The sequence below is a fragment of the Hyperolius riggenbachi genome, chromosome 6 (assembly GCF_040937935.1).
Source record: "Hyperolius riggenbachi isolate aHypRig1 chromosome 6, aHypRig1.pri, whole genome shotgun sequence".
In the NCBI taxonomy this organism is placed as follows: domain Eukaryota; kingdom Metazoa; phylum Chordata; class Amphibia; order Anura; family Hyperoliidae; genus Hyperolius; species Hyperolius riggenbachi.
Window position 1 is genome coordinate 383,407,348 of NC_090651.1, and position 13,608 is coordinate 383,420,955.

The 13,608-nt window shown below is 45.5% G+C and overlaps 1 protein-coding gene across 2 annotated transcripts in view; it reads right to left on the reverse strand.

Annotated features, from left to right (window-relative positions):
• Window positions 1-13,608, reverse strand: part of PHLDB3 (pleckstrin homology like domain family B member 3) — a 167,523-nt gene that overhangs the window by 18,673 nt on the left and 135,242 nt on the right. For both annotated transcript variants that reach the window (XM_068241968.1, XM_068241967.1), the window contains exons 10-11: window positions 11,345-11,531; window positions 9,965-10,043 (exon numbers count right to left, since the gene is read on the reverse strand). In XM_068241968.1, the coding sequence (XP_068098069.1) occupies window positions 9,965-10,043; window positions 11,345-11,531 (266 nt within the window). The remainder of the gene's footprint in view (window positions 1-9,964; window positions 10,044-11,344; window positions 11,532-13,608) is intronic.

Below are 13,608 nucleotides of genomic sequence, written 5' to 3' on the forward strand. Positions count from 1 at the left end.
TGAGAAGTAATGAAGTGTGAGGAGCAGACAGGACTCCAGTATGAGGAGGTCTATAGCATTCTCAGGAAACAGAGCAGATATTAGAAGTAATGAAGTGTGAGGAGCAGACAGGACTCCGGTATGAGGAGGTCTATAGCATTCTCAGGAAACAGAGCAGATATATGAGAAGTAATGAAGTGTGAGGAGCAGACAGGACTCCAGTATGAGGAGGTCTATAGCATTCCCAGGAAACAGAGAGGATATATGAGAAGTAATGAAGTGTGAGGAGCAGACAGGACTCCGGTATGAGGAGGTCTATAGCATTCTCACGAAACAGGGCGGATATATGAGAAGTAATGAAGTATGAGGAGCAGACAGGACTCCGGTATGAGGAGGTCTATAGCATTCTCAGGAAACAGAGTGGATATATGAGAAGTAATGAAGTGTGAGGAGCAGACAGGACTCCAGTATGAGGAGGTCTATAGCATTCTCAGGAAACAGAGCGGATATATGAGAAGTAATGAAGTATGAGGAGCAGACAGGACCCCAGTATGAGGAGGTCTATAGCATTCTCAAGAAAACAGAGCAGATATTAGAAGTAATGAAGTGTGAGGAGCAGACAGGACTCCGGTATGAGGAGGTCTATAGCATTCTCAGGAAACAGAGTGGATATATGAGAAGTAATGAAGTGTGAGGAGCAGACAGGACTCCAGTATGAGGAGGTCTATAGCATTCTCAGGAAACAGAGCGGATATATGAGAAGTAATGAAGTGTGAGGAGCAGACAGGACCCCAGTATGAGGAGGTCTATAGCATTCTCAGGAAACAGAGCAGATATATGAGAAGTAATGAAGTGTGAGGAGCAGACAGGACTCCAGTATGAGGAGGTCTATAGCATTCTCAGGAAACAGAGCAGATATTAGAAGTAATGAAGTGTGAGGAGCAGACAGGACTCCGGTATGAGGAGGTCTATAGCATTCTCAGGAAACAGAGCAGATATATGAGAAGTAATGAAGTGTGAGGAGCAGACAGGACTCCAGTATGAGGAGGTCTATAGCATTCTCAGGAAACAGAGCGGATATATGAGAGGTAATGAAGTATGAGGAGCAGACAGGACTCCAGTATGGGGAGGTCTATAGCATTCCCAGGAAACAGAGCGGATATATGAGAAGTAATGAAGTATGAGGAGCAGACAGGACTCCAGTATGAGGAGGTCTATTGCATTCCCAGGAAACAGAGCGGATATATGAGAAGTAATGAAGTATGAGGAGCAGACAGGACTCCAGTATGAGGAGGTCTATAGCATTCTCAGGAAACAGAGCGGATCTATGAGAAGTAATGAGGTGTGAGGAGCAGACAGGACTCCAGTATGAGGAGGTCTATAGCATTCTCAGGAAACAGAGTGGATATATGAGAAGTAATGAAGTATAAGGAGCAGACAGGACTCCGGTATGAGGAGGTCTATAGCATTCTCAGGAAACAGAGTGGATATATGAGAAGTAATGAAGTGTGAGGAGCAGACAGGACTCCGGTATGAGGAGGTCTATAGCATTCTCACGAAACAGGGCGGATATATGAGAAGTAATGAAGTATGAGGAGCAGACAGGACTCCAGTATGAGGAGGTCTATAGCATTCTCAGGAAACAGGGAGGATATATGAGAAGTAATGAAGTATGAGGAGCAGACAGGACTCCAGTATGAGGGGGTCTATAGCATTCTCAGGAAACAGAGTGGATATATGAGAAGTAATGACGTGTGAGGAGCAGACAGGACTCCAGTATGAGGAGGTCTATAGCATTCTCAGGAAACAGAGCGGATGTATGAGAAGTAATGAAATGTGAGGAGCAGACAGGACTCCAGTATGAGGAGGTCTATAGCATTCTCAGAAAACAGGGCGGATATATGAGAAGTAATGACGTGTGAGGAGCAGACAGGACTCCAGTATGAGGAGGTCTATAGCATTCACAGGAAACAGAGCGGATGTATGAGAAGTAATGACGTGTGAGGAGCAGACAGGACTCCAGTATGAGGAGGTCTATTGCATTCTCAGGAAACAGAGCGGATATATGAGAAGTAATGAAGTATGAGGAGCAGACAGGACTCCAGTATGAGGAAGTCTATAGCATTCTCAGGAAACAGAGCGGATATATGAGAAGTAATGAAGTATGAGGAGCAGACAGGACTCCAGTATGAGGAGGTCTATAGCATTCCCAGGAAACAGGGAGGATATATGAGAAGTAATGAAGTATGAGGAGCAGACAGGACTCCGGTATGATTCTATAGCATTCTCAGGAAACAGAGCAGATATATGAGAAGTAATGAAGTATGAGGAGCAGACAGGACTCCAGTATGATTCTATAGCATTCTCAGGAAACAGGGCGGATATATGAGAAGTAATGACGTGTGAGGAGCAGACAGGACTCCAGTATGAGGAGGTCTATAGCATTCTCAGGAAACAGAGCGGATATATGAGAAGTAATGACGTGTGAGGAGCAGACAGGACTCCAGTATGAGGAGGTCCATAGCATTCTCAGGAAACAGGGAGGATATATGAGAAGTAATGAAGTATGAGGAGCAGACAGGACTCCAGTATGAGGAGGTCTATAGCATTCTCAGGAAACAGGGAGGATATATGAGAAGTAATGACGTGTGAGGAGCAGACAGGACTCCAGTATGAGGAGGTCTATAGCATTCTCAGGAAACAGAGCGGATATATGAGAAGTAATGAAGTATGAGGAGCAGACAGGACTCCAGTATGAGGAGGTCTATAGCATTCTCAGGAAACAGAGCAGATATATGAAAAGTAATGAAGTATGAGGAGCAGACAGGACTCCGGTATGAGGAAGTCTATAGCATTCTCAGGAAACAGGGAGGATATATGAGAAGTAATGAAGTATGAGGAGCAGACAGGACTCCAGTATGAGGAGGTCTATAGCATTCTCAGGAAACAGAGCGGATATATGAGAAGTAATGACGTGTGAGGAGCAGACAGGACTCCAGTATGAGGAGGTCTATAGCATTCTCAGGAAACAGGGCGGATATATGAGAAGTAATGACGTGTGAGGAGCAGACAGGACTCCAGTATGAGGAGGTCTATAGCATTCTCAGGAAACAGGGCGGATATATGAGAAGTAATGACGTGTTAGGAGCAGACAGGACTCCAGTATGAGGAGGTCTATAGCATTCACAGGAAACAGAGCAGATATATGAGAAGTAATGAAGTGTGAGGAGCAGACAGGACTCCAGTATGAGGAGGTCTATAGCATTCTCAGGAAACAGGGAGGATATATGAGAAGTAATGAAGTATGAGGAGCAGACAGGACTCCAGTATGAGGAGGTCTATAGCATTCTCAGGAAACAGAGCAGATATATGAGAAGTAATGAAGTATGAGGAGCAGACAGGACTCCAGTATGAGGAGGTCTATAGCATTCTCAGGAAACAGGGCGGATATATGAGAAGTAATGAGGTGTGAGGAGCAGACAGGACTCCAGTATGAGGAGGTCTATAGCATTCTCAGGAAACAGGGCGGATATATGAGAAGTAATGACGTGTGAGGAGCAGACAGGACTCCAGTATGAGGAGGGGTCTATAGCATTCTCAGGAAACAGAGCGGATATATGAGAAGTAATGAAGTATGAGGAGCAGACAGGACTCCAGTATGAGGGGGTCTATAGCATTCTCAGGAAACAGAGCGGATATATGAGAAGTAATGAAGTATGAGGAGCAGACAGGACTCCAGTATGAGGGGGTCTATAGCATTCTCAGGAAACAGAGCGGATATATGGGAAGTAATGACGTGTGAGGAGCAGACAGGACTCCAGTATGAGGAGGTCTATAGCATTCCCAGGAAACAGAGCGGATATATGAGAAGTGATGAAGTGTGAGGAGCAGACAGGACTCCAGTATGAGGAGGTCTATAGCATTCTCAGGAAACAGGGCGGATATATGAGAAGTAATGACGTGTGAGGAGCAGACAGGACTCCAGTATGAGGAGGTCTATAGCATTCTCAGGAAACAGAGCGGATATATGAGAAGTAATGAAGTATGAGGAGCAGACAGGACTCCAGTATGAGGGGGTCTATAGCATTCTCAGGAAACAGAGCGGATATATGAGAAGTAATGAAGTATGAGGAGCAGACAGGACTCCAGTATGAGGGGGTCTATAGCATTCTCAGGAAACAGAGCGGATATATGGGAAGTAATGACGTGTGAGGAGCAGACAGGACTCCAGTATGAGGAGGTCTATAGCATTCCCAGGAAACAGAGCGGATATATGAGAAGTGATGAAGTGTGAGGAGCAGACAGGACTCCAGTATGAGGAGGTCTATAGCATTCTCAGGAAACAGGGCGGATATATGAGAAGTAATGACGTGTGAGGAGCAGACAGGACTCCAGTATGAGGAGGTCTATAGCATTCTCAGGAAACAGAGCGGATATATGAGAAGTGATGAAGTGTGAGGAGCAGACAGGACTCCAGTATGAGGAGGTCTATAGCATTCTCAGGAAACAGGGAGGATATATGAGAAGTAATGACGTGTGAGGAGCAGACAGGACTCCAGTATGAGGAGGTCTATAGCATTCTCAGGAAACAGAGCGGATATATGAGAAGTAATGAAGTATGAGGAGCAGACAGGACTCCAGTATGAGGGGGTCTATAGCATTCCCAGGAAACAGGGAGGATATATGAGAAGTAATGACGTGTGAGGAGCAGACAGGACTCCAGTATGAGGAGGTCTATAGCATTCTCAGGAAACAGAGCGGATATATGGGAAGTAATGACGTGTGAGGAGCAGACAGGACTCCAGTATGAGGAGGTCTATAGCATTCTCAGGAAACAGAGCGGATATATGAGAAGTAATGAAGTGTGAGGAGCAGACAGGACTCCAGTATGAGGAGGTCTATAGCATTCTCAGGAAACAGGGCGGATATATGAGAAGTAATGAAGTATGAGGAGCAGACAGGACTCCGGTATGAGGAGGTCTATAGCATTCACAGGAAACAGAGCGGATATATGAGAAGTAATGAAGTATGAGGAGCAGACAGGACTCCAGTATGAGGGGGTCTATAGCATTCTCAGGAAACAGAGCGGATATATGAGAAGTAATGACGTGTGAGGAGCAGACAGGACTCCAGTATGAGGAGGTCTATAGCATTCTCAGGAAACAGAGCGGATATATGAGAAGTAATGACGTGTGAGGAGCAGACAGGACTCCAGTATGAGGAGGTCTATAGCATTCTCAGGAAACAGAGCGGATATATGAGAAGTAATGACGTGTGAGGAGCAGACAGGACTCCAGTATGAGGAGGTCTATAGCATTCTCAGGAAACAGAGCGGATATATGAGAAGTAATGACGTGTGAGGAGCAGACAGGACTCCAGTATGAGGAGGTCTATAGCATTCTCAGGAAACAGAGCGGATATATGAGAAGTAATGAAGTATGAGGAGCAGACAGGACTCCAGTATGAGGAGGTCTATAGCATTCTCAGGAAACAAAGCGGATATATGAGAAGTAATGACGTGTGAGGAGCAGACAGGACTCCAGTATGAGGAGGTCTATAGCATTCTCAGGAAACAGAGCAGATATATGAGAAGTAATGACGTGTGAGGAGCAGACAGGACTCCAGTATGAGGAGGTCTATAGCATTCACAGGAAACAGAGCGGATATATGGGAAGTAATGACGTGTGAGGAGCAGACAGGACTCCAGTATGAGGAGGTCTATAGCATTCTCAGGAAACAGAGTGGATATATGAGAAGTAATGACGTGTGAGGAGCAGACAGGACTCCAGTATGAGGGGGTCTATAGCATTCTCAGGAAACAGAACAGATATGAGAAGTAATGAAGTGTGAGGAGCAGACAGGACTCCAGTATGAGGGGGTCTATAGCATTCTCAGGAAACAGAGCGGATATATGAGAAGTAATGACGTGTGAGGAGCAGACAGGACTCCAGTATGAGGAGGTCTATAGCATTCTCAGGAAACAGGGCGGATATATGAGAAGTAATGACGTGTGAGGAGCAGACAGGACTCCGGTATGATTCTATAGCATTCCCAGGAAACAGAGCGGATATATGAGAAGTAATGACGTGTGAGGAGCAGACAGGACTCCAGTATGAGGAGGTCTATAGCATTCTCAGGAAACAGAGCGGATATATGGGAAGTAATGACGTGTGAGGAGCAGACAGGACTCCGGTATGATTCTATAGCATTCCCAGGAAACAGAGCTGTAAACAGATATATACGAATCATAGACAACTGTGCCAGGAGATAAATATTAAGCACTGAGGTATACTGAGGTAGGCGTTACACACAGTGTATAGTTAGTTACTTGGGATACCTCCTCATATGCCTATCAGTAATACATGAAGTATAATTAGGTAAGTGGTACAGACAGAACATAAATATAGTTCACAAAACACAGAGAACTGAGGTATACTGAGATAAATGGTGCAGAGAGTAAAATAGAAGATACATAGGCATGCTGAACAGAGAGGGATGAGGCATAATGAAGATGAAGGTACAGAGAGGGATGAGGTAGGAGGTACAGAGAGGGATGGAGTATAATGAGGAAGGAGGTACAGAGCGGGGTGAGGTGTGATGAGGAAGGAGACACAGAGAGAAATGAGGTACACTGAGGAAGGGGGTACATAGGGGGATGAGGTACAGGGAGGGATGGTGTATAATGAATAATGAGGTACAGAGGGGGATGAAGTATGAGGATGCAGGTGTGAGAGAGGGATGACGTGTAATGAGGGTGGGGGTACAGAGATGGGTGAGGTATAATGTAAGGGGTACAGAGAGGGATGAGTTGTAATGTAAGGGGTACAGGAGAAGGGCTATGAGATGCACGCTGGTATGAGTGCTGACAAAGGCAAGGTTTTCCTCAGTGCTGAGAGCCACTGTCTAACTCCTGGTTGCAGAGCAAACATGTCTGTACACATCCTGCAGACACTGTATACTCTATATCTATACAGACGCTGCAGATATACGTCACATGTCTGCCTCCGCACCGCACCTCGGAGTACAGCCATGACACAGCACTGTACTGTAACCCCCCTCCCCCCAACCCCAAAAAAAGAGTTTAACTTACCTGGGGCTTCTACCACCTCCCTCCCCCCGCGCAAACGCCCTGTGCCCACGCCGGTACAAAACAGTGCTTTGGCTGTGGATGCACATGGCCAGGGCTAAGCAGCCGCAGTGCCTTGCGACATTTAAGTCGCAAATACCGAAATTGAGCCGCAGCGGAAGACCGAAGCATTGCTTTGTACCGGACGTCTGCGGGGGGCCGGTAGAAGCCCTAGGTAAGTTAAACCTCTCTTTTGGGGAGGGGGGGTTTACAGCAATCCTTTAACAACTTTCCCAACAGGTTCTCTTTATGTCATCCTAATCCCCAGAAGCTGCCTGCTGGAGGACTGCCGTCACCTCCGAAAGAACCGGCGCTATGAAGATGTAGTTAAACCGTAAAAAGTGCCATAAACTCTATGATGGCAGCTTATGAATGATAGACTGGTGTTAGTAGCTCGCCTGCTGCGGCTGAGCTCTGAAAAAACACGAAAAACCCGTCTGTCTGCTTCTGTGAGGCAAACTCAGCAAACAGAGACTCCCAGCAGTAAGGCTGAAAAGTTATAAATCTTCTGCAATGACTTTCCTGTAACATGCAGGTGTATATCCATACAGTACATACACAGGCATGGGGAAGGGGCGTCTGTCAGAGCTCCCTCTCTCACCACACACACACATGCACACGCACACACACGCACACACATGCACGCCTCATACCTGCTCTGCACAGCCGGGCGCCCGAGTGTCACTGCGCGCAGCACTGCCTGCCAGAAAGCAGAAGCATCCACAGTCATGTGACAGGCTGCACTCAGGGCAAGCCAATGCACACACTGCACTTAAAGGGAACCTGCCATTAATTATATGAGAAGTGTGTGCCATTATTACACAGTGCTGCTAAAGCACACCTTCTGGGACCTTACTGAAAGCTGAGACGTGACTTGAATTTAAAGAGGACCTGCAGTTAAAATAACGAAATTAATAAAATTGCTTATTTTGTTTATTTTATTTTTACAACATTCATATATAGATCATTTGGTCAATGTTTCCCCATTGTAAAATATTTACTCTACCCAATTTACTTTCTGAAATGTATCCATAGCTCCCAACTGTCCCTCTTTGGGAGTCCCGTCCCTCTTTTCTCCTCATGTGTCCCTCTTTCAGGACTTTGTCCCTCTTTCTATGTAAATATATATATTTCTCTACTACAAAATGTGTTTGACTCTAAACTTTATTCCCATCCTTTAAATTGATATATTTCTAATTTTAAAATGTTAATATGAAGGGAAATGAATCATGACGGAAAGGACCAGCGTGGTTTGAATTATTTCATAAGAAAAATGTTGTTTTATGTTTATGGTATGCGTGATCAGGGGTGTGACGGGGGCGTGATCAGGGGTGTGGCAGGGGCGTGGCTCAAGTCTCCCTCTTTTTCATCTCAAAAAGTTGGAAGGTATGTATATCACAGATGGTGACATCTTTAGTACTGGCAAGGGATCTCTGCAGAATGTTTGCTTACTGAGAGTTCTAAAGACAGTACAAAATATAGTCGGTCTCACAGAGTACTGGGGGGGATTCCACATAATAAACAGCCTAGGCTGTGACATCACTGGGTAGGCGGGGATAAATACCAATATACGGCAATCTATAGCTATAGGAAGTGCGCAGACCTTACTTGCACATGCCCAGTCCAGGTGGGCTGGCCTACATGACTGGTGAACGCTGTATAGGTATAGAGGGTCCCAGCGATGGATGGATGGGCTGGAGAAGGGTCTGGGAAGTTCTTGGACCATCCAGAACCCATCGTACTACTGAGGTAAGATTATCATTTTTATTCAATTCACTTCAGGTACCAATTATTGCATCAATCAGAACATCATCTATATATGAATACCCCTAAAAATGTTTTGGCAAATTAGAAAAGGAGAGGGCCTGCGGGAGAGGAAAATACGTTCATTTCGCCTCGCGAGTCCTGTAAGGAAGGACTAGTTCCAGGCACAATGGACAAAGGTTTTCACTACAGATCCTCTAAAAGCGGACCTGAACTCAGAACTTCCTCTCTGCTCTGAAAAATACGCAACAGCATAATAACCTTTAAAGAAATTTTTTTTGTTACAGCCGATACAAATCCTGCAATAAATCTGCAGTGTGTCTACTTCCTGCTTTCATAGAAGCAGGCATATTGTTAACATCCTGTGCTTTCAAATGAGCTGCTCTGCCATGACGGTCAGCTGACGCAGGGGAGAGATCAAATTACAACTTGTAATTAGTCACAGATGAGGGGGAATTAGACAGGCTAAACTCTCTAAATACATACGGGGTGCATTCCTCTATGTTTTCCTTCTGTCCTGTGCAAGAGTTCAGGTCCACTTTAATAAATGTTAAAGAGAACCAGTAACAAAAAAATTTCCCCTGGGGGGTACTCACCTCGGGAAGGGGAATCCTCAGGGTCTCAATGAGGCTTCCCCCACCCCTGTAGCTGCAGGCAGTCCAGCGCTGGCTCCCCCGAAGCATCCCGCAATCTATGCTCGACAAGCGATGATTTATTTACCTTCCCGACTCCAGCTGGTGGCGCTGTTGCGGCTCTCAGCATGGAGATAGGCAGAAATAGCTGATCTCTGTCGGGTCCGCTCTACTGCGCAGGTGCATAAGACTTGCACCTGCGCAGTAGAGCGGCCTGACAGCGATCGGCTATTTCCGCCTATCTGAGCTGATACTGCGCCTGCGCTGGAGCCGGGAAGGTAAATATTTACATCCCCGCTGTTCGGGGAGCTTTATCGCCTCCGCCGTGGGACACAGGAGGACGGGGAAAGCCTCAATAGGACCTGGAGGCTTCCTCCACCCGAGGCGAGGACCCCCCAGGGGAGGTTTTCTTTAAGCAAAAAGGGTAAGACCTCACAGAGGATGGATACAGAATTATACTTACTCTGGCCTTCAGGAGGCGCTCTTTCTCTGCCATGGCTTCCCGTAGCTGACGTTCCATCTCTGCCAGTTTGGGGATTGGTCTGTAGAGCAAGAAAACAAGAGAAAACTTAAACTCTTATTTGGGTCGGAAGCAACATTTGTAATTTACACAACACAACATCGCACAAAACACAATCTGATCATCCAGATCCAATTATGTCAGATCGGACAAGACTAGCTGCATGCTTGTTTTCTGGTGTTATTCAGATGCTACTGCAGCCAAATAGACCAGCAGGGCTGCCAGGCAACTGGTGTTGTTTAAAAGGAAATAAGTATGGTAGCTGCAATATCCCTCTTATTTCAGTTGTCCTTTAAAGCCTTGCACACACTAGGTTAAAGAGGAACTCCAGTGAATATATTGTCATAAAAAAGTACTTCATTTTTACAATAATTATGCATAAATGATTTAGTCAGTGTTTGCCCATTGTAAAATCTTTTAAATCCCTGATTTACATTCTGATATTTATGACATGGTGACATTTTTACTGCTGGAAGGTGATGTAGCTGCTGCGTGCTTTTTTGGCAGTTGGAAACAGCTGTAAACAGCTATTTCCCACAATGCAACAAGGTTCACAGACAGGAAACTACCAGGAGCACCATGGTCCTCAGAGTTTCTTGTGGGAGGGGTTTCACCACAATATCAGTCATACAGCGCCCCCTGATGGTCTGTTTGTGAAAAGGAATAGATTTCTCATGTAAAAGGGGGTATCAGCTACTGATTGGGATTAAGTTCAATTCTTGGTCGGAGTTTCTCTTTAAAGAGGAACTTCAGCCTAAACAAACATGCTTATTAAGTTACATTAGTTATGTTATTTAAAATATATAGGAAATAAAATCTCTTACCCACCCTGTTTTAAAAGTACATGCACATGTTTGTGATTTCATGGGGCAGCCATCTTTTTCATGGGGGCAGCCATCTTTTTGGTTCAAAGGATGTGATAGGGAGTATGAGATATTCAATTCTTGGTCAGAGTTTCTCTTTAAACTCTACCAAACTGCCTTTATCAGTTGCCTCGGCCAGGAATTTACAGTGAGCACAGCAGCTCACAACCTCCGCCGCCCCCCCCCCCCCCCCCCGTGCCTCAGTGAGCGATCCACCTGGCAGGCCACCTCCGCTATAGTGCATTGTTCCCCTCATTCACCCTGTGACGCTCCTCGTGTGCTGCTGTGTCAGGCCTCCTCCTCTCTCCATAGCAACAGAAGGCGTGGCTAGCCTCTGTCTGCACAGCCTTGGCTGCACTCTGTTGCCTGGGAGATGGAGTCCCAGGATTTGTATATAAGTAGTACAGGGCTCTACTAGCGAGCAGGATACTGTGTGTAGCTGGAATGTGATAGGCATTACCCGTATGTCAGAGGAAGTCTGGGGTGTCCATTCTGAAGTCTTCCCCCGCAGGATCTCCTGTCACCTCCTTGCAGGTTCCGGCTCCGTGCTACCTGCAGATTGGGGCTGATGGCCAGGGCGATCTTACCGCCGGAGCTGCTGGAGGAAACGGCAAGATGCAGAGCCAGGCCGGCGCCTTCCAGACACGCTGCAACGACAGAGCGATTACTGAGCTGCGTCAAAGTACACCTCCCCCTCTGAGTGCTCCTTCCCCCGAATGCACCTGTCCCCGCCCCTCCCACCCCACCCGAGTGCACCTCCCCCTTTACAGCGCTATGCTTATAAGCAGTTTATCAAAATACATTCAGCTTTTTAGCAGAGATGACTGACGAGGAAAAAGAATTAGGACTTGCATGAAAATCTAATGTATATTGTACACAGTGGTTCAATGAAAGCTGACAGATCTGACATGTTTTGGACTAGTCCATCTCCTCATGGGGATTCCCCAGATGATCCTTTATTTACCAGAGCAGTCTCTGAACAAAAGTGGCGCAGTCCACCTGTCAAAATAGTGTTCAAATAAGTAAGGAAGCTGGTTGGCATCTTTGTTTAGATCCTTTCCAAAGAAAATTAAGAAAGTCCTCAGGATCCCCCTTGAGGAGATGGACTAGTCCAAATACTGACAGATCTGTCAGATTTTTACTGCGTACTGTAAGGGACAGCAACAAAAGGATGAAAGTAATTTGTAGCGCATCGTACTTTGGGATAAATGTACATTTTATAGGTATGCATTTTAAATGTTAGATTTGTTTTCATAAGAGTGGTCCTTTAAGCACTTTAGCCACCACTACAGTATATCTATGTCCTCTGTGACTTCATCTGAGCCAGGAGGGCGTAGATATACGTCTTGTAGCTGAAGCAGTGTTGTGCAGGATTGGGCTTGCTCCTGTGCACACTTCTGACTATCTGCTGCAGCACTAATTGGTGAATGGGAATATATGTTCCCTGACCCAATAAGATTGTTTTTTTTTCCCCATTAAAATGCTTTTTATTACTCAGTTCATAGTGAAAAATACACGCTGTACCATTATTTCAGAACCAACACAATCTAAGTTTTGTGATAAACAGTAGAAATAGCCAAACATATTTTGTGTTTTTTATGTACACTTTTTATTTTTAAACTGGAATTGGTAAAACTGAGAAAGTTTTTTTTCTGTTTTTTCCCCCTGTTTTTCCCATTAAAATGCATAGAAAACAAAGCCGTTCAAGGGAAGAAATGGCATACAATGAAAGCCTAGTTTGTCTTGAAAAAAACAATATATACTTCATGTAGGTGCCATAAGTAGGGATAAAGTTATTACTGATTGAGGCTACTTTCCCACCAAGACGTTGCGTTTTAGGGGATGTTATGGTCGCATAACGTGCTCCTAACGCAACGCATGGTGGTGTTGAAGTTGGACGTCAGATTGAGCAGCGTTATGCAGCTCTCAAAGCAGCCGCTCCAGGATAGTGATAGGAAGTCCGGATCTTTTTAAGGATTCGGATCATTTGAATCAGATCATTAAAAAGATCCGGATCTTTGAACCGAATCATTTGAATCATTTTACTAGGGAAGCAGACTGGGGGTGAAATGACTAGCAGGACAGGACTTTCCCTGCACTGTACATTCTGTATGTTCCGGTTTCTTCCAGACAGACATCCCCTGTGAACCGAATCTTTTATTGTGATGATCCGGATGATTCGACTCACAAAAAAGATCCGGATCAAATGAACGATTCGTTCATGATCCGGACAACACTACAGTCCCACCACAAGTCACCACAGTGCAGTGAATATTAATTAGCCATGTGGCTGGCCGCAGAGGAGGAGGGGAGACCTCCTCCTCCAACATTACTGAGCATGTGCAAGCAGTCTAACGTGGCTTAGCCAGTATTACGTACAGCATGCAGCACTTTGTTTAAACGTGCTGCGTTACTATGTAATGCGACTGTGTACTGTGAACAGCACATTGATTTTACAGTGCTGTTAGTTAGGCTGCGTTACTGGCTGCTGTAACCTGGGACTTTAACATCCCACTGTGAAACCAGCCAAAAAAGGGACATAGCTGAAATGTCAAATCTGCTCTGATCCATAAGGGGGAAACAAGGTCTGGATGTGAAGTGGTTAATTTCTATCTGTGACAAGGTCTCCCCCAGCCACATATACTGACATAACTAGCTGTCCCTTCAGTATAGTGCCAGCAGGAATAATATTCTGCTCAAAGGTTTGTCATTTGGACCCCTAAC